We start from the raw sequence: 22,514 nt of genomic DNA, 5'->3' as shown, positions 1-22,514 counted from the left end.
GGGGTGAGATGCCCCTGTGGTTTTTACAGTCTGTGCGGTCCCCCTTCTTAAAGTGGGGGACCACCAGGGCATCCTTCCAATCCTGCGGAACCCATCCAGTGGTCCAGACCGTTGTTATGATGTCATATAGGGCAGTCTGTGCACAAACGCCACCCTCCCTCAGCATTTCGCTTGGGAGATCATCTCTGCCCTGTGCCTTTCCTGGTCTCAGACTCCGGATTGCCTTCAGTACTTCTTCAACAGATGGCACCTCAGCCAGCCACTCACAGGGGGTGACTTCTTCCAATATTTGAGGCACCGCAGCCTCAGCAGGGTTATCCCCACTTTGTGCCATGATATTTTCCTGGCTGAGGGATTTCCCCTACCCCAGGATGTCACAGAAATGCTCAGCAAATCTGCAAACCTGTTCCTGGGGGTCGGAGATTGAATCACAGTTTTTCCCCTAATGATTGTAATAGGTGTGGCGCTCCAGGTTACTTTTGTGATGGAGTTAAATAGTGATTGGTGATCGCGGGCCACTGAGGCAGACTCCATCTCCTCAGCAACCCATGACCACCAACCATCCTTGCAGCGTCTTACGGCTCTCCGAACCTCCGAGCGAAGGCTGCGGTCAGCCTCCTCATTCTCTGACGTGGGATGCTGTAGCCGATGAGAGTGGGCCTGTCGCTTTTTCTCAACTATCCTGAACACCTCCTCTGTCAGCCAGGGTTTCTGGGGAGGTCTGGACCGCGTACCCAAAGCAGCCATTGCAGCTGCATGAGTCACAGTCCTAAACCTCGCTCATTTACCCTCGACATCAGGAGGATTGGGGGACGATGCCAACCCCAGCTGCAAGCGATGATGAAATTCTCGCTTGCAACTTTCATCATATAACTGATACCAGGCCACTTTAGGTTGGAATGGGGTCCTGGGTGTACACCCACCACCGGAGTGGAAGAATGGCAGGCGCATCTTACAGATGACTAGTCGATGGTCAGAGGGCAGATCAGCTCCACAGTAGGTCCTGGTGTCAAGGACATGGGCTCGCATCCGCTGGTCCGTCACTATGTAGTCCAGCAGATGTTCTTGCTTGGACCCGGCATGCATCCATGATGTTGTGTGGATGCGCCGATGCCGGAAGAGCATGTTGGTAATTACAAGCCCATGGGCTGCACAAAATCTAGCAGCCTCCTACCGTTGTCCCGAGTGGCCAGTTTAGCCAGCACCTGTGATAGGAGGTCATAGAAAGCATCTGACTCATCGGCTTTTCCTGCATCCCTCCATGGATGTTCGTCTTCGGTGGGGGCATAAGTAACCACGACCACCACTGCTCGCCTCCGGTTGATGGAAAGGCGAGCCCAAAGTATCTTGGGGCTTACAGCTTCCCACACCTCACCGCCACGCTCCCACGCCCCCTTCATTATTTTGTTCAGAAGAAGAGCCACACCCTGTTGTTTGGCAGTCTCCTGCCCCGAGTAGAGGACTGTCCCCCCCTCATGGTGGCAGGAGCCAGAACCGGTCCACCAGACCTCCTGAATGCCACAGAGATCCAGGCGGTACCGGTCCAGCTCCCGGCAAAGGAATGGCAGCATCTCCTCCGCAGTGAGCATTCCAACATTCCACGTGGCCATCTGTAGTGGCTTTTCGTTGTTTCTGGAAGAACCCCGAGGGTGAAGATTAAATCTCCTGGCTCCACCAATTGGGGTTTGGCCAGGAGACGTCATAGACGCCTGTACCCCCGGGGCCTCTGGCACAAGCTTATTAGTTACACATTTATGTTTAAGTCGTGGTTTTGTGGTAATGAATTGAAGGTGGAGGGATTATCAGCCCCTCGCACCCGTCCAGAGCCCCCGTTTAGCCATTGTGGTGGTCACAGACGCCATGAGGGGAGAGGCCAATGGGCATTGGCCCTCCCCCCACAGCACTGTCCACGACAGAGTTGCCCGTCCGGCACCGCGAAGAGGTAGGGGGTTGTTTTGCCGCCCTGAAACACACACATCGACTCACACACACACACACAGATCGACGTGCAGAGCAATCCTCGATGATGGCACAGCTATCAGCATCGCAGTACTACGTATCAGTACATTGCGGGACGTGAGCAATCGAAACAATATAAATGCATAGAAGAAAAAAATCTGAAATAAGTGTACATGAAATAGCAGTACGCACAGGTAAGTAGAGAAGCAGGCTACAGTCTAGATTATAGACTGCCAGTACACTGACTCAATGACATAAGCATTGCTACAGTGGATATAAAAAGCTGGCAATACAGGTGTAGGACTTGAGATAACACGCGTCACGCGTTTGGTTGTGATACGAACATGCAGCGAACAGTGGGGGCAACTGGGGACACGGATAGTGGGGCGCGCGATACAGTTGTTGTTGCGCCAATTAAGGGGTGAGGTAATTAAGGGACGCTGCAGTTGTTGGGGGTAACTGAGGACGCTGGCGGGTGATTGGTCGAGAAGGTGAGTGGTTGATGACTGGCGCCGGGGTGTCCCCGATAACAGGATCACGTGAGGCTGGGGGCCTGGGGGCCAGTAGCGAAGTGTGGGATGACATAATTAATTGGGGCTGATTGGTTCGGGGATAAAGGCAGTGAGCGTATGGAGATACGGGAGTCATTGTTAGGGTTGGAGTCGCAGTTGGAGTTAGCGTTGGAGTTGGTGCCTGGGACAAGAGTGTATAGTACAGGGTAGCAGTGGACAAGAGTGTAGCAGTGGACAAGAGTGTATAGTATAGGGTAGCAGTGGACAAGAGTGTATAGTATAGGGTAGCAGTGGACAAGAGTGCATAGAATAAGGTAGCGGTGGACAAGAGCGTATGGTATGAGATAGCAGTGGACCAAGAGAATACAGTATACGGTAGCAGTGGAGAGAGAGTACGGACGGAGTAGCAAGGACGGAGCGAGTAGAGCATAGGAAGCAGCGGAGTAACGGACCTTGGTGGAGAGAGAGAGAGCGAGCGAAGCAGCGGAGCGAGCGAACGGAGGAAAATCGAGTGGGGCTGATGGAGAATTGTGCATAGAAGAGTATGAAGGAACATTGAGCGATGCTGTCGGAGATGTGAACTATATGCAAAATAAAAGGAATGAGAAAGACAAAGAAGTTGTCGCGTCAGTAAGAGTCCTACACAGGCAGCAGCTGAAAAAGCAGGATACAGTTGACATGAAAGGCTGGCAGTACAGTGAGCTCGACCGAACGCACATGACTTGGCACGGTCGCCCCCCCCCCCACCCAATTGGCATGAGTTGGTACGGCTGATGTCACGCAATAAATAAATGAATAGAGCCTTTTAATAGAATGTAAGTGCTGTAATAATATTAATATCTAAGAACTTTATAATAGTAACTGCACGCATCGTGTTGGGGGGAGGGGGGCGAAGAGGACGTCACACTGTGAAGAAATAGCCGCAGCGTTACGTGTCTATTGATTGCATGTTAAACGCGTAAAAGAAAATGTCCCCCCATGAGGTCGACCGAACGAGCATCACTTGTCAGGGTCCCCCCCCCCACGCAATTGTCGTGAGTTGGTACGGTCGATGTCGCGCCATAAATAAATATATCGGAATCACACTCAATCGCTAATTTAACTAATTTAAAGGAGACGGACGTGAAAAAAAATAGCCTAGGGCGTGCTGCCTGGCAATTTTTTGTCTACGTAAAGCCTACCGTCCAAGAGCCAAATTCCTCGCAAGGGCGCGCGTGGAGACTTTTATATATAAGAAAAAAGAAAGAAAGAAGATGGCTATGCATAGCTGACCCATCTACACAGCCCCATCGTCGGCGTCTAACCATATAGCTGGCTGACTAATATAGCGATGATGACGATGGGAGCCGTGCAGAGGTTCGGCCACGTGGCCAGACGATGAAGAGAGAGATGATGGCGAAAACAATGACAGCAGCCTTCTAGAACCTTTGAGCAGGTTCCCGGAGCTTCCAGATGAACCCCGCCTTTTACCTTCAAACCAGTTCAGCCCCCCTTCTAGTTTATTATATACAGCACCCATACTCGTGATTACCCCTCCTGGTCAACAGATTAAGATGTATGGGTTATTTAGCTATAAAATGAAATTTAGTCAGTCTAATGCATGAATTCATAATTTAATAATTATCTCATACATGTAGTATCCACCCCATTCCTGTAGAGCAAAGCTATCACAGTTTGTAGTAGTTTCACAGTTGGGAGGTGATTTTGTGGTGTAATCCCAAATTAGTGATTTGTGGTGTAATTAATAACCATAGTGGCCTGTGGAATTCAAACTGTGAACCTCTGAAATAAGTGGCATACACACAAAGCATAAATCCATTTATACTTTAGCAAATAAGAGCACCAACCCTTTGATTCAAAAGTGGTTCTGTTTTCCAGTTTCTTCCAGCTGCTGTGGGCTGCTTCAGACTCTGGGTCTTGAAGAGCCAAAGCGTACGCTGTTATGGCGATCGTGTACATACGCTTGAGGTCGGACACTTTGCTCGCCAGGAATTGTACCGCTCTGTTCATGCTCTGCTTGTAGTTCTGAGCATCCAGACACAAACATTACGCGTTACACAACAAATACTGTTTTGTGCATAATATTGCATCATCATAATCATCAGCCATAATTAATCCACTGGTGGATGAATTCCTCCCCAAGACTCCATTAAACCCCCACGATCCTGTAATGTAACAATCCATTTATCACCTGCACACAAACTGCTTTCATCGCTCCATATCTTTGTGGACGTGCTTTCAAATGCATCAATTTAATGGCTTCCACTCCGTTAATATTTTTGGCCATCATCCATCATCTCTTCTAGCCAAGAAGTGTCCGGCCCAAGCCCACTCTTAATAGGTTTGATGATGTTATGAACCTGCATATCTTATTGAATCCACGTGTTCTATATCTGTCCCTCATTGTAATTCCAAGCATGGATCTCATCATTCTTTTTGCGCACTTTCAAGTTTTTGTTCTGTATTTTTCATTACGGACTGCATTGATGCAGAAACATTGGCATCTCCTTATTACTGTGTAATTTCATTAAAAACAATGTCACGGAATGGATGAATTAAAAGTACATTATTTCATTTCATAATGTTACTTTCCTTAATGTTCTATTTCTCAGTCAGCCCACAAGCTTCAATCTTTACAAAACGTTGCTTTGTTCAGTCATGTATAGAGTTCCCGTGTTGCTAATGAGTGTGAGCTGCTACAGCAGTGTAACTGTTAGCACACAAGACTTCCAATCAAGAGGTCGAGTCCACATTCTGGCACGGCAGTTTAAAACAAAAGACTTCCAATCAAGAGGTCGAGTCCACATTCTGGCACGGCAGCTTAAAACAATGGGACAAGTTACTCAAATCCCCCTGCTACCACTGTCTACCCAACAGCGTAGGTTACACCATTGGCAGGTTGAAAAGGGCAGAGAAAAGTGTGGTTATGCCCACCTCTTTAAAGAGACCTGATCAGCAGTGGCATGAGCAGGCAATTGCAGGGCTGCACCTTTAACTTTAACCTAATTGATGGAAGTGCACCTTACTACTGTCCCATCTTGGCTGCTAGCCCATCTTGGTGGTCCAACATTGCCTAATCCATATGGTCCAATTATATAATCTGCCCTACTCGCTCCAACTTTTTCATTGAAGTCTCCTATCTCCATTCTTACCACCTGAAATTTGCACTGTTCTTTAGCCTTATCTATCTCCTTATATAATGCCTCATCGAAACGTCGTGATGTATATATATTTTTCTACCTACAAGACTTTACCGAAAGAACCAAAGAATATGGATTCCTGCAGTCACGAAGCTTCAAATCAAAATTACCTCAAGTTTGAGGGTTCAGCTGTAGGGGCATACTGTATGATACTTGAATAATGTAGATGTCAAATGGCTCTCATATCTGCAACATAGTTTATCAGAGAGCTTGTTGCAGCATTCCTACTCTGCTAACACGTGTAATTCCTCCTGAATACATTGAAAACGTTTCCATCAATTATAAAATGTCCACTAACTTTACATGTAACTTCACTCGGTCCTAAAAATAATTATACTAAGTCTTGTCATTCTCGCTTTGCAATTTCCAGTTTTCTTTTGGTAAAGAGTTCTTACATTCCAAGTTACTGCACTTTTGTTTTTGTTGTTGTGGATAGTCGCAGGATTACAAGTCGAGTGTCACGTGCCACTCATGACGGTTTGTAGTGGACAAGGTGTCATCGCCCTGTGAAACCCCCATCTACGCCGTTGTGAACAATAATATTTCTAGTATGAAGTCTTCTGGTTCTGGACATGACTCCATTGGTAAATACAGCAGTGGTTTGTCCTCACCTTCTGCTGGTATATTTATAGGGTTTACTCTCCTAGCCTTTGGTTCACAACCTATTCCACAAGGCAGCAGGGAAAGGGGGAGAGGTGGGCGACGCAGTCCAATTGAAGTCAATGTTAAAATATCGACGCAGTTGAGTAGACATCACGATTGAGATGCCAATGTAATTGAGACGGTATAGCTGTTTAGATGATTACTATGTTTAAACCAAGTTCATTTGAGATGGTAACGCTATTGATCAGGAATCATGGTTGAGATGAACCGGTGGTTCGTTTGAGATTATAATTTAGCTGAAATGTGGCAACCGCTAGCTTGGGAACGCAGCACTTTTGGAACACGACACGCATGACACTCACGCTTGTGCTCCACGGCTGTGATGTTGACAGTGTTTTCCATCACCACCTTCATAACATCTTCCTCCCCATCATCACAATGCTCACCGCGGCCATACGTGCCCTCACGATGTCGATGCTAGCACATCGGTTCCAGATTCCCATGTGATCCCCAGGGCTAGCCATGACTGGGGTTAGTGACAGTCATTGAATTTACCCATTGGACTCTGTAGATTACCATAAGGTTGCTACCACAAGACGCAGGCAGGTGGCGAATGTCGACAATCAACATCTAAACACTATTCTGTAGGCACCATGCTGATCACATGAGGCACAGCATGAACCTGATTAATTAACTAATATAGTGCATTTTGTATTCATGCCATTCGTATAACACAAGGCCATCATGCTGGTGCTGCTATGTTGCACAGGCACAGTCTGCAGTAGTTTCACAGCAATGGGCCATTTAGGTACTTGGCAGGTAACTTTTTAAATTTGACGATGGCATACAATCGTCTATTTGTTTCAAATTACTTGGATCTTTAACGTCCAATGAAAAGTAGACGGCGTGCAGAATTGTATGATTAATACAGCCGAAGTAATCAGGCTGACCAGATTCAAACTGTAAACCTCTGCAATAAGTGGCAAACATGCTACAGTTGGGCTTGGCGGTCATGGGAGTGGCACTCAATCAACATTTTACAAGTTCAATTCCTAATGCAGGGTTGACTTAGTTCTTTATCTCTCTGGTGTAGTTAGATCAGCAGTTGTCCTATTGAGAGACTCGCCACCACGCTAGGAATGAGGAATGTAATGCTGTATTGCTGAAGTGTGATACTGCATATTTGCCGGCATTTAATACCGGAACAGAGACTCCACAATATTCTTGTGCTTGTTGAATTCCGATGAGAATAAATGCTGTCATAGACACGTGGCCTTCCGTCCCACCCACTCCACCCTGAAAAGATAAATGCATATCAATCAATACTAATTAATTTAGAACACAAATTAATGTATATGCCACCATGCAAGAACATGTATATTATTTAGTTTGCCTACTCGAGTATGCATTCACAGGATTATTTTTTTCAGGAGGGTCCTGCCAAGTTTTTTCAACAGAGGGTGATGTTGCAATCTGTAGTCCTAATTGAGTCATTTACATATAGTTTTTCACTATTGGGATGTTTGGCCAATACAAGTTCAACTGTATGATTTATTACGTTTCTTACTACGGGAGCAAACTGGAGCACGTGGATGAAACCCATGTATAACATAGGGAAAATATAAAAACTCCACACAGAAAAGCTACTAAGTAGGGAATTTAACCCAGGACAATCTTTCTGAGATGTTAGCATTATGTTACCCTCCCACCAATATAAAGCCCAATTTTCACCTTTCAGGATTCACCCTTGATAGAAACCCACCATTAATAATATTTATTCTGCATGATATAAGGATATGGATACTCAAGGAGAGCCAATGAAGAATTGTAGTTTGTGGGTTTCCTCTGAAGCTCAATTATTCCAGAAACAAGGATTTGTACCTTGGCAAAAATTTGTTTCTCTAGTCCATTCCGCTGGTTACTGGTCCAGTGTTATTTATAATATTTAGAAATTCCTTTTGGGCCACCTGTAAATGCTGCAGATACGACTTTTAGGGTGGTCACTGTTCCTCGCCTTCTAACAATAAGCCTCAATACTCATTAGCAAAGCTACTCATGGTAGAGGGAGACACAAATAATGTGACACCATCTTTCCACGAATACATGCGTAGACTTTTGGAGAATAGGTGAGGAGATGTCTGAGACTGAACAGAACATAAACAGTGGAGACTCTTCAACATAAAAATCTAAGACCACTGAAAAGAAGATAAGGAGAGATGTCACTCATATCTTAATTGAAAAGATGATCCCCTATAATCTTCCACTGATCATAGGGAGTAGCCAATGGTGAGGACGGATGAGAAGCCGGTCGCAATTGTCATGGACAAGAGAAGCAAGTTTTTACCAAGGTACAACATCTTATTTTCTCTACTGTTATGTCACAGGTCATCAGTACAGTGTTATTCATAATATTCAGCAATATCACCAAAGCAGGTAATGGGAGGAGGGGCAGGCCACTTCTTAGAAGGAAATATCTCTAGTCTGTTATGCATTCCTTACAAATACATTCCATGGATGCCCTGGCCATGATGTGGCCACCACTCTGTTGGAATGGACCTTCTTGGCCAGTGTGTAGCAGTACCTAATGCACTTCTTTAGCCATACTTAAATTTGGATCTTTGAAGCCACGTTTCCCCTGATCATGTTACCATATAGGATGAACAGCTGTTGCAAGTTTTGCCAGCCCCAAATTCGGTGCAATCAGCAGCGCTGATCCCCATTCACTCCTTACCTTGGCCAACACCCTTGGCAGGGTGGACCAAGGAGGGAATGCGTAGAGACATGCCTCAGTCTTGGAGATGGATAATGGTCACGGTCTTTAGACAGAAAAAACAGGTGCAAAACCAGGGTAACTGTTGATTGGCCTCCAATATGAAGAGGCTCATGGTAAACGATCCGAACCAACATTGGACCTGCTCGGAGACCTCAGGGCATAGAGCCCATTCCTAGAGATTGAGCCACCCTCGACTTAATGCATCCACAACCACGTTGTCTGCCCCTGCCAGATGAGAAGCCATTAATATGAGGCATTACGACTCTGTCCAGCACAGGAGGTCCTAAGCCTCTGTCACGAGAGAGCGAAATTTAGTGATTCATCATCACCAATGTTGTTATGTTGTCACATAGATTGAGATTCTGCTTCTAGTGGACCCTGGTCTGAAAGTGATGAAGTGCTAGTTCAACTGCCATGAGCTCCAGGAGATTGATGCTTCTCTCCATGCACTTTGTCCACCTGCCCTGAACACGGGAATGCCCTCAAGGTATGCATTTTGAACTTCACACCGTACGTAGCCAATTGTGCTAATCGGACCTGCAAGTGTGCTCCCCAACCCCACACACTCAAGATAACAAGGTTTTGGTGGAAGATCACTTAACGGAAACCCATTCTACAGATTCCCTCAATTAGTCCCACAGGGGAGGATATCAGCTGCTTGTTGGGTCAAATCAACCCACTAATCGAAACTGCCATGAATTGGGTTCCGTTGATGCAGGAGAGCCCGCATATGTGGCCTCATGTGCAGTCTCACCCAGGATACCATGTCGGTCGTAGAAGCCATGTGCCCCAGAGAGACTGGCTTGTAGCTCTCGAGCCTGCTGGCTGGTAAGCACATTTTGTCCAGAAGGCACATATGACCCTAGTCCGTCTAGATGTCAGCACAGAGGTGGTAGAGTCACTGAGTTTGTTGAAAAACACACTTGGCAGGTTCACCACCCAACCCTGGTCCAAAAGCTGCTGAAGGACTGCATACATTTCCTGCTGAAGATTGGAACACCATGATGCTTTGATGAGGTCGTATAAATAAGGGGTGAATATGAATACCCCTCTCCCTTACCAGCACCAAGGCCACAAGAATCATGGTGAACACCCTTGGAGCCAAAGTCAGGCTGAATGGCAGTGCCCGGTATGCATCGTGTTGCCCAATGGTGTAAAACTGCAGGTAATGCAGGTCCACTGATGTCATCCATTGCACCCATTGCAGAGAGCTTCGGATGGAACACAATGAGTCCAACTTGAAGTGTACCTTGTGGAAGATATGTCTTCATCCACATGTTTGTCCCACTCATGAGGGGTCCGCTGTCCTTGCCAACCTTCTCCATGCTGCCCTGTCCTGCACCATCTCTCTTTCCGCTCCTCGGGGCCACCATGAGTGATCTCAGCACATCGGCCCCACCTCTTTTTCTGCCTTCCTCTTGATCTATTTCCTTCCACTTGCATCACTTGCATCTTCTGACCATCATTTTCCTGTTGTCTCTCCACATGACCGAACCACACCACCCTTTTCTCTCTCATCTTCTCTGTGATTTCTATCACCTTGAGTCTTCCTCTTACTTCCCCATTACTCACTCTGTCCTTCCTTGTTAAACCCAACATCCACCGCAACATTTTCATCTCTGACAGCCATAGCTTGGTCCTCCGTTTTTCTTGTGCCCCAGCACTCGGCCCCATACAACAACACTGGTCTCACAACCGTCTTGTACACTTTTCCATTCAACCAAAGTTGTTGTAGACATTTAGCTTTCTTAAATCCAGGATTTCTCTTATGCTCCCCGAAGCTTTTTCTCAACATAAACACATCTGGAGTAACACCACTGATTGTTGGTTGGTAACCACGTATTCAATGACTTGGACGTTTAGAAGTCAGGACACTTCATGGGAGAGCACCTGAGTAAACTCTGTATCTTCTTGCAGACACGAAGTTTGGAATCCACTAAAATACAATAACTCCTGAAAGCCCTGCTTTTATTCTTGCACCACGACCCTGAACCCATTCGTCCATTATGCGTGCCCATGCCTGCTTAAATGTGGCCATACAGCTCCCTATACACATAGGATACGTGAGAGACCAGCCTTTTTCATTGGCACCGTCAGTGCTGCTAACACTTGTCTACCAAAGCGGCTGCGTTAGATTGATGCTGTGGCTATTCCTGCCTCCCTTCTTCCTTGTCTCTTTCCTCTTATCCTTTCTCACCTTGCATCCATTTTTAACTCGACTCTCAAAAGGTATCTTCCCCTCCACCTTCACATCTGCCATAATTGTCTTTATCGTAAAAAAAACGTACTTTGACCCCAACATTCCTAACAGTTCATCCCATTTATCTTATGCCTTCCTTTTACAAATTCTGGAATGCATTGATCATAACCGGCTCTCACTCCACATTTCTTTACATTCCCTCTATCCCCAATTGCTCTCTTCATTCCACCAAAACAGCCTGTCTCGATGTCCAAAACCATCTTGTAAACTCCTTTCATGCCAGTCTTTCTTCCATTGTTTAAGACACTGTTGATCACCCCACTTTTCTTTCAAAATGTCTCTAACTTCGGAAACTCTGTCACCCACCTCTCTTTGCTCAAGTATTATCTTTCTTCTCACACATCCTCAGTCTCCTACAATCACTCTGTATCCCCTCCCTCCCCTATCAAGGTCGGTATTCCATAGGGATCGGCTTTGGGTCCTTAAAAAAAGGTGTCAGTTTTTTTGCCAGATAAAAGGGTAAAAAACTATTATCATATTTTTTATTGGCAAATGAGGTACCAATGGTGGTTTTATAACTCTCAAGCGCCTTGAGTGAAGGCACTATCAATATAAATTATATTGGATTTCGGCATTTCCTTTCCTTTGCTTCTGATGAAGCGGGACCTGAAGGACAATTTGGAGGTGGCCTTCCCGCTATAACAACAGGGAATGACATCTGGAGGCCCAATTGGGATGAAAGGGCTTAAGAGACTTAAGCCCTTGCCAGTTCTTTCGGTAAAGTCACGTAGAAGGGAAGTATTACAATAATAAAAATAAAACATAATAAATCAATTCTCACGACGTTTCGGCCACAACGCAAGCAGCCGTCCTCAGGTGAAAACCAGGTCTGTCGAGGCGGCTGCTTGCGTTGTGGCCTAAACGTCGTGAGAATTGTTTCATTATGTTTTATTTTTATTATTTTATTACTTCCCTTCTACGTGACTTTACCGAAAGAACCAAGAAGATGAATCCCTGCAGTCACGAAAGCTTTAAATCGAAATTTATTCATTACATTCAGCAATTCTCTTCTGGCAATGGCACACATTGCAAATAAAGCTTTTGAGCCATCATTACACTTCCTCACCCTCTAACCATAAGCCTCACTCTTCTCTCTGCACCTCGGGATGGGAAGGGACATGCTGGACATTACCTCGCAGGCAGTGGCTGTTGCTGTAATGAACCGAATGGTGATCTGGCAGAAAGAAACCAAGCTTACCACTTGAACGAATTAAGGTGGACAAAGGCAAGATGACGGAGTCTCTTAAGCCCTTTACCGAAAGAACCAAGAAGGTAATGAATAAATTTAGACCAGTGGCCAGTTAGGATGGAAGTATAGAAACTGCACAATGTTTTTTTTACCTCCACAACGTTGATTAAATCCATGAAACTGGGTTACAAAAGCTTTTGTTTATACACACAATTGTTACATTGATTTATAACACAGTATACACCTGCATCTCACGATGGATGACAGGACCATCTTCTCGGTAGGAGCCATCGCTGTTCTGTCGGTTTTTAATGATCCATTCCACTGGCCCGCACAGCTCCTGGTTATCCACGATGATGACACGCTTGGCCAGCGAGTACACCTTCACCACAAACGCTGTCAACCTGAATAATTTAAAAACAGCAGAATTATGACAATGGTAATAACTATGATTTAGTAATTTTAGTATGCTCGACATTCTCATAGTGCAAGGCTATCACAGACACAGTTTGCAGTAGTTTCACAGTAGAGGACGATGTTTCTATGTGTAATCCAAAGACAAAACATAAAAACAAGAGGAACGGAGACACGCAGACAGAGCAGAACTTTGGAATTTTCACACTTAAATTCTAACTTAGCAATCTTTGAAATACGTAATCGACCAGGCTATGCGTTAATTGTGTGTTGACCGACTCTCTGTGTTGTATTACATAATATTTCGATATTTTGCTAGGTTATTTAATTTAGTGTGTTCTTCCTCCCTCTCTCCTAATGTTCAAGCCTGCGTACTTTACTACGCGTTCTTCGTACTCATTGACATGTACATTTTTTCTCTAACCCCTCCCTCTCTCTGCCTCCGCCCCCCTCTGTCTATTTAAGGCCACCCCACACAGACGATCTCCCTCTCTGTACCTGTGTTACTCTCTCTATGTATCTTGGTGATATCTGTCTGCTTATATGTCTGTCTATAGTTTTCTGGTTAGATTTTTTGTTGCTATTTCATTTATACCTGATGATGATTGCTTGTGTTGCAATCGAAACGTCGTATGCTATTATTTAATTTATTATTTTATCTTTATACGTGACTTTACCGAAAGAACCAAAGAACGATACCATTGGGCATTATCACTGCCTCCAACGTTAGTGAGCGGGGATGGTTCATGTACGGGTTCTCTTTAAGAATTTTGAGAAAGCATTTACTCATAATGCTGCATAAGCTGTTGTTAATGATACCATTTTTTATATTTAGGATATGTACTTGTGCATAATGTAAAGTGTTACGGGAGTTATCATAAAATATTAATAGTACTTAACAATAAGCCACAGGATATCTCGATTAACAGATTCATTACATTGATTGAGCAATCTGCTAAAATGGAAGGAACTATGAAGCCATTTAACACCTATGTATTTTCCAGCAAATGTTTTGATTCGTAGTCTATTTATTGGTTTGAATACGTAATAATTTGACCAAATTTGAGTCGTTAAGAATCTTTCAACATCCAACACCAAAATAAACTAAATTGGCACATGTACAAGTGTTTAACGTGCCAAGTATAATTGATTAACCTCACTGAGTCAGACAAAGAAAAATTCTCACAACCAAATTTAGACATGACATTTGATTTTAAACTGCATGAATCATCAGGACAATAATTTTTATTCAGCTTGTCAATTGACTAAACAATAATACGTGACTTGTACATGTAACAAGAATATTTGTTTGGCTGTGTCAGGTGGCGGAGGGGTCTTAATGACACACATTTGGTCAGATCATTACTTGGGTTAAATGAACAATGTGTTATGAATCTTCAGTTATTGTTTGATTGATTTACCATTCATTTAGGTTCGTAAGGTTTCAGTTCCCTTCTCAAAATGTCTACTACAATCGTCTAATAATAAGTGTAGCATATATGTTACCCTTTTCTGGCCTTAAACCAAAGGGCCATTCTATTCCCACCATATTCCTTAACATTTCCTCTAGTGTCATAAAAAAAAAACATATTTCAATAGATGTCCTAACAGATTACTTCCTCCATAGTAGTTTCTTCTAGGTCACTGCATCACCCTCCTGCTTGTAGGTCAGCATGAATACGCTTCTCTCCCAGCCTTCACGGATCTTATTTCTGAACGCTGCTCAACAGGTTCCAAACCCTGACAACTCCTTACTCTCCACTTCCGTTAGTCATCTCTGCTGCGAGTCCTTATGGGCCACAGGCTTTTTATCAATTACGTTGTTCGTGTCGTTACTCAAACTTGCAATTTGTTGATATCGAATGCCATTGTTCCTTTGTTTCAATTTTGGCTACTGTATATTGTCTCTCCCCTTCTGATTTTCCAAAAAAATCATAGAATTCTTACAGTTTATGCAATTAACAGCAACAGAGAATCAGCAAAAGCGTGGCAGATGTGGAATAAGTGATTAGGCATCATCGACGGCAAGCATTTTATGTGACTGATACGTGAGTTAAATCGATAGACATACAGAGCAGCAGCAAATGTAGCAGATACAAATTGGGGAATCTATCATTAGCTGGTGCGACCATATGCTGCACTTCATCACAATGCGAACTATAACCTTTATTTCTTCCTTATTAAAAAACCCAGTAATTATTTTAACGGTAACAGATTCACTATTGGCCCAGATCAAGTATTATAATCATATTTGATGTCAACATTTAACCGATTTAAAATAAAAATTTCAAGTCAACTTTCTTAACTAACATTTATGTTACATTAACTTATCTCAATTAAATTAGACAGAAACAGGAAGAGCAGAGAGTAGGCATGCTAAGGAGATAATAACCAATGGCAATGTGTGCCATTGGTTATTTAACTAACTGGTTGATCTGCATTGTATATGCCGCTTTTTAGCATGGTAGCATGGTGGCATGGTAGCATGGTAGCTTGGTGGTGTAGAAGCAGCTTACCAGGTGCTACTTGGACGTTTAATAAAAGCTGCATATGAATGGTCAGCCTTCCTGTAGGAAAGCTCCCGACTATAACCTTTAAAGTAAAACATAAACAAAACACACAGATAATAATTAGGACATATGCAATGTAGAGAAATTGAAGCAAAAGCCTACCCTTTAGCCGGAATAGATGGCTTGGGTAAACCTGTGGTGACGCGCACGGAAAATGGGGGGCATGTGGAGGCATCCTCTTGCAATCCTCCCTTGCCAGAGAACCCAAAAAGCAGTATTTTAGTGATATGTTTGATAATCACATTTACCAAATGTAAAGCCCTATCATCATGATCACGATCTGTGGGCAGATAGCCCGTAGGTGCCTACTGCACATTTTGTAATTTGTTTCCACTTTCCTCTGTCTTTAGTCCACAGGCCCAGACCAAAAAAATAACTTATCGGTACCACCTGAGGTGGCAAAGTCTAGTAATGATTTTTGTAATCCTCCATGTGTGTGAGACATATTCTGATATGATAACCTTTGTGGAGTTGCAGCTTAGTTGTGGTTACCATGACTTTTATATTCTTAGGTTTTTTCGGTAAAGTCACGTAGGTAAAACATCAAAATTAATACAAATAAATAAAATAAAACAAAAATCACGACGTTTCGGAGGCAACACAAGTCTCCGTCATCAGGTGGGACCGTCACAGCCGGATTAGCTGCATCAAGTGAGGCAATGATTCAAGATGTAATCCCTTAAAAAGCAAGTTGAGGGGGAGGAGAGGGGGGGCTAATCAGAATGTGGTAGCCAATGAATGGAACGTGCCGTCTTTGAGCCCCGCCCCCCCTCCCTCCCGATCCCGGTCGGGGCCGCTCTGCCCTTGGCCCCGCCCGCCTTCACGAGCATTCTCATTCCCTCTCGATCCTTCTCAAGAGCTCTCCCTGGACACGTGATCACCCACTAGCCCCCCCCACCTGGGGCCCCTTGTGAGGACACTCCGGATCACGTGTCTACGGTGTCAACCAGAGTGCCATGGCCAGGGTAACCCTGCCCCTGGGCTGATGCTCACCCACTCCCCCCTCGTGGGAGCCCCCACCACACGCTGTGCGTGGTGCCCGCACTATTCCAGTATTCACCAAGCCCCGCTAGGGCTGGTATTACACACAGCCACCCACACGGTGCTGTCCACGATGTAGGAACATCAAACGGCATGGCCCTTCTGGGCCGGCACCATACAGTGACATCCCCTATGTCACTACACGTGTAATCCTATATATATAGTTAGTGATGGGTATATGTAAAGAAGGTTACATTATTGTTATCAAGCTCTGTGTGTACTTAAATGGTGTTAACAAGGGTAACCAAGTCCAAAATCACCACACTGTGCATCAATGTATACTGCTACTACCACAGTAAGACCATCAGAATCACCACTCTGTGTCACTCAAACTACTCGTCCATCTCGTCATCTGACTCCCCGAATTCAAATTCAGGTCCTGGATTATCCTGCAGTTTTTGGTTACTGCAGGTCTGTAATCTGCACATGTCTGGGCATGTCAGTCCATTAGACAGGCACGTGCAGCTTGGAATTTTGCATGAACGTACATACTTGCATGCTAGCAGTTCCAAGACCACATCTGGTGCGGATGGGGAGTGCATCCAGTAAATGGCCAGCTTGCCATCATCGTCTGTCCATCCATACTCATTAGGGCTTGGCACCACAGGGTTAGCCTGCAGACAGCAATGCCATATTGCTGCCTTATAGTTTGCTCGTTGAACATGCACGAAGAGACAGTCTCTACATGGTGGCAGCTGGCTGAACTCGACTTCTCCCCTTTTTGTGCAGAAGAGCTGGTAGCACAGTTCGTTCACCTCACCAGTGCTGCTATTAACAACATACATGCGACAGGTGAACTGCTCAATTTCTGGAACAGCTCATCACTCACATTCCATGACTGCTGCAGTCGACTAAACGTCTCTTGGCAGGAAGTGTCCTTTCTCACCATCTTCAAGGCATTCAGCTTCCCTCGACCGGCAAATGCACTGACAGTGTCACAGCCTGTGAAGGCATGTAAGCCAATTAGGGTGTCACAGATGCTGTCTCTAAGTGACATTGCCAGTTTGCTGATATCGACAAACTATGTGCGGTTATGTGTCCCACACTTCTGGTAGATGGGACAGGTGATGTTATTCTGGAAGCCAAGACACCTTGCCATGCGGCATCTCTCTGTATCGTGGGATTTTCCACTCTTCCACCACAAACTCGCCGAGACTTGTCTTGTTGGATGGACGGCACAGGAATTTTCTCCACTGCTGGATGTGGTGTCCCCCTGCAAGGTTATTTTACTGGAGAGTGGTGTTTGACCCAGGTCGTTCACCATCTTTGATCGAAGTCTGTCGGTAGACATCAAAAACAACATCAATACTCTCACTCTGTGCCCCCTCGTGGAGGATCTGGGTCAAGGTTGACTCTGCCACCTGTGCAAAGGTTTCGTTGTTGACATTCATTTTTTGGACCAGGCTCATCCCATCAATGATGGAAGTAGATGGGGTTGGGATGTCTTATGCAGGAGACGTTCTTTTCAAGCTCTCTGGCAAGTGCAGCCTTGTTTGTTTTTCGTTGGGACCCATCAGCATTTGCCAGTGCCCGTGGCAATGGGCCCAGTGGGTGGGCAAGGACATCCTCGATATTCACCTTCCTGCTTTCAGCCACTAGGATCATGTGGCTAAACAGGTTTATATCTGCCTTCAGAACCACATCCTGTGCTTTCTTTCCACGTGCTGTTTTTTGTGCTGATATTGGAGAATGTCTTCAGACTCATCTTGCGCACTATCAGAGTAGTGAGAGCTTGGGGTAAGCATTTACACTATGAGACCTCCTTTACCAGTAGCAAAATATAGTAGTAGGTTAATCAACTTCAAGGATAGTGCTTATCATTATCAGAGTTGTTTCTTTTTGTTTGCATTTTGACTGCTTGTGTTGTGGTAATTGCAAACATGATGCCTTGTTTCGATTTAAAGCTTTCGTGACTGCAGGGATTCATCTTCTTGGTTCTTTCGGTAAAGTCACGTAGAAGGGAAGTAATAAAATAATGAAAATAAAACACAATAAAATAATTCTCACGACGTTTCGGCCACAACGCAAGCAGCCGTCCTCAGGTGAAAACCAGGTCCGTCGAGGCGACAGAGTCTGAATGAAATAGCACACAAGCTTGGAGCATATATATATATAAGCTGGGCGCCTTGAGAAAGGAATTTGCATATCAAGAGGAATTTAGCATATTTATGGGAAATGCAGGAATGTGATTAGTACTACATATGCATGTGCATTATGCAGGATTAACAGCATCAAAGGGAGCTGCAGTTGCTGCTGCTGCTGCAGTTGCTGCTGCTGCTGCAGTTGCTGCTGCTGCTGCAGTTGCTGCTGCAGTTGCTGCTGCAGTTTCTGCTGTTGCTGCAGTTGCTGCTGCAGTTGCTGCTGCTGCTGCAGTTGCTGCTGCTGCTGCAGTTGCTGCTGCTGCTGCAGTTGCTGCCTTATCCATTTTAATATAACACTATGTATTATTCTACCCACCCTAATGTGTATCACACTGCTATATATTTACTATACAATTACGACACCATACATTACTCTGCACACTGCACCAAGCATACAAATGCCACACTATCTGCCACTATACACTGTACCATTGACCGTCGTGTCAATGGGTGAGTGGTGGGGGAAACTTGCAGCGGAGTAAAGAATCCATTCCCTGCAGAGAATACAATGCCAGTGAGTGGAACGCGGTCTGAAAGTCACCGTAAACGTGAACACAATCAGTTAAGATCCGAAATGGTTTATTACGTCCTTCCAATGATTGCTAAGCCAGAATCCATCTTCTCGGTTGAAATTGTCTTTGTGTTTGTATATGTGGATCAGCAAAGATGAGCGTTTTGAATTAGCTCAATTAAAAAAGAGGGATGACATTGTCATCCTCTCAGCCGACAAAGGCAATGCCACTGTCATCATGAACAAAACAGAATACAACAACAAAATCCAAGAATTACTCAATGATGGCAGCTATACAATAAGTATAACCCGTAAAAACAAAGTTTTTCACTATAAATCCTTTATATGCGTGGCGGCTAGAGTCCTCTCATCCTCTGGCTTGAGATGGCTGCCACCTATGGGTCAGATGATTGTTTTCCCTAAACAGTGTAACATTTTTTTTCACGAACATTAGTTGTCTCGCACAACGAGTCTGTGTGGAAAATGTCAGCTCGATTGGATCACGGGAAGTGGGTTAAAAAACGACCGAAAGATTTGCACGGTCGTAAGCAAGCAAGCACGCAAGCAAGCAAGCACGCGAACTTAATGTAAAGGATTTAAAAATATATTCGCCTGTGGAGGACGCGGGGATCGATCCCGCGACCTTTGGCATGGGAAGCGAGGGCGCTACCAACTGCGCTACTCCACCACGGCCTGTGGAGGGGTTACGCTCTGGGCTCTTACACTCTGACGTTCAGCCAAAGCCATGAATGCGTTCTATTTGAATATATGTTAAATATTTTTTTTTGCCTAAAAAGTGTAAAATTTTGGGAATTTTTTTTCACGAACAATAATTGTCTAGCACAACGAGTCTGTGTGGAAAATGTCAGCTCGATTGGATCACGGGAAGTGGGTTAAAAAACGACCGAAAGATTTGCACGGTCCTAAGCAAGCAAGCACGCAAGCAAGCGAACTTAATATAAAGGATTTAAAAATAAAAGAGACCCCACCAACAGCCTCGTCTCTAAAACCAAGCAAATAATTTCGGATTCAACCGCATTAATTGATCAGACCAAACAGTTCTCATTGAAACCTTCTGCAGCCAGGCCACCAAGATTATATGGCTTGCCAAAGATACATAAAGAAGATAACCTCTTCGTCCCATTGTCTCTACTATCAACCCCCCCACCTATAAACTGGCTCGTTTTTTGTCTGAAATTCTACGGCCTTTCACTAGAAAAACCACCTCTACGGTACTAAACTCTACTGACCTAGTATCGACAATCAAGGGGATTGCCCTGTCCCCAGACGACCTGCTTGTCAGTTTTGATGTGGTTTCCTTATTCACCAAAGTTCCTGTACCTGACACCATCGCAATCATTGAAGACTTGGTTCATCAAGGACTGAATGCTGGGGTACCCCCTCTGGTGAGACACTGCTTAACCAATACATACTTCACCTGGAATGGAACTTTCTACAAGCAAACTGAGGGCACCCCAATGGGCTCCCCCCTATCTCCGGTTGTAGCCAACATCTTCATGGAGAAATTTGAGACTGACGCCATCCAGACTGCCACTCTACGCTCGACCTTATGGAAGAGGTACGTAGATTACACTTTTGTCATCTGGCCACATGGCCGGCCTGCTCTAGACCAATTTCTCGACCACATCAATTCCATACACCCAGCCATCAGATTCACCATGGAAGTCGAAAAAAATGGCAAGCTACCCTTTTTGGATTTCCTAATTAAAAGAAGACCTGATGGTTCAATGAGCCACTCTGTCTACAGGAAAGCCACCCATACGGATGCTTACCTAAAACCAGATTCCCACCACCATCCATCCCAGTAGAATTCCCTCATCAAGACTCTATACCATAGAGCCCAATGCATTTCCGACCAGGAACACATTGCCAGTGAACTCAAACACGTACACCAAGCTCTTAAGGCTAATGGTTACTCCGACTACACAATCCGCAAGGCCATCACTCCAACCATCAAGAAGGATCCTGTTGAGGAGCCTTTCAAGACCATCACCTTACCCTACATTGCTGGGGTCACAAAAAAGATCTCCAAAATCCTGATTAAACACAAGATCCAGGTCCGATTCAACACAGTACATAAAATCCGTGATCTCGTCCCATCTGTAAGAGATGTGGTTCCAGACATACAGTACCCTGGCGTCTACAACTAAGTTTCCTCTGTGGTAGCAGTTACATTGGAGAAACCAAACGACATGTCTCGGACTGCATCCGTGAACATAAAGCAGACCTTAAACACGGTAGGACAAACACCTCAGCCGTGACAGATCACTGTTACAATTCAGTGGGCTCACATGACATTGACTTCTCCAAGACAGAGGTTCTCTGCAAGCCATCTGGCTATCATGAGAGATTCGTTCATGAGGCGATCCACATATACAAACACAGAGACAATTTCAACTGAGAAGATGAATTCTGGCTTAGCAATCATTAGAAGGACGTAATAAACCATTTCGGATCTTAACTGATTGTGTTCACGTTTACGGTGACTTTCAGACCGCGTTCCACTCACTGGCATTGTATTCTCCGCAGGGAATGGATTCTTTACACCGCTGCAAGTTTCCTTTCACTACTCACCCATTGACACGACGGTCAATGGTACAGTGTATAGTGGCAGATAGTGTGGCATTTGTATGCTTGGTGCAGTGTGCAGAATAATGTATGGTGTCGTAATTGTATAGTAAATATATAGCAGTGTGATACACATTAGGGTGGGTAGAATAATACATAGTGTTATATTAAAATGGATAAGGCAGCAACTGCAGCAGCAGCAGCAACTGCAGCAGCAGCAGCAACTGCAGCAGCAGCAACTGCAGCAGCAGCAACTGCAGCAGCAGCAGCAACTGCAGCAGCAGCAGCAGCAACTGCAGCAGCAGCAGCAACTGCAGCAGCAGCAGCAACTGCAGCAGCAGCAGCAACTGCAGCAGCAGCAGCAACTGCAGCAGCAGCAGCAACTGCAGCAGCAGCAGCAACTGCAGCTCCCTTTGATGCTGTTAATCCTGCATAATGCACATGCATATGTAGTACTAATCACATTCCTGCATTTCCCATAAATATGCTAAATTCCTCTTGATATGCAAATGCCTTTGTCAAGGCGTCCAGCTTATATATATGCTCCAAGCTCGTGTGCTGTTTCATTCAGACTCTGTCGCCTCGACGGACCTGGTTTTCACCTGAGAGTTAGACTTGTGTTTTCCCTCTTATTGCCGTGACAGCAAAGTAAATAGCCATATATGACTAAGCTAGACACCTGCTCCAGAGAATACGCTTTTCAATCATATGCAATTCAACTAGGATATTTCTTAAAATGCGAAGACAAATTG

General features: G+C 44.8%; 1 protein-coding gene across 1 annotated transcript in view; it reads right to left on the bottom strand.

Moving 5' to 3' along the window:
- LOC133349569 (complement C3) overlaps positions 1-22,514 on the bottom strand; it is a 217,451-nt gene that overhangs the window by 53,429 nt on the left and 141,508 nt on the right. Inside the window, exons 26-29 of the mRNA XM_061563138.1 lie at positions 15,427-15,502; positions 12,741-12,900; positions 7,475-7,570; positions 4,319-4,496 (exon numbers count right to left, since the gene is read on the bottom strand). Coding sequence (XP_061419122.1) covers positions 4,319-4,496; positions 7,475-7,570; positions 12,741-12,900; positions 15,427-15,502 — 510 coding nt within the window. The remainder of the gene's footprint in view (positions 1-4,318; positions 4,497-7,474; positions 7,571-12,740; positions 12,901-15,426; positions 15,503-22,514) is intronic.

This window comes from Lethenteron reissneri, chromosome 30, assembly GCF_015708825.2.
Source record: "Lethenteron reissneri isolate LAM-NWPU_2019-01 chromosome 30, ASM1570882v1, whole genome shotgun sequence".
Lineage (NCBI taxonomy): Eukaryota > Metazoa > Chordata > Hyperoartia > Petromyzontiformes > Petromyzontidae > Lethenteron > Lethenteron reissneri.
This window is presented reverse-complemented; position numbering and strand designations above follow the sequence as displayed.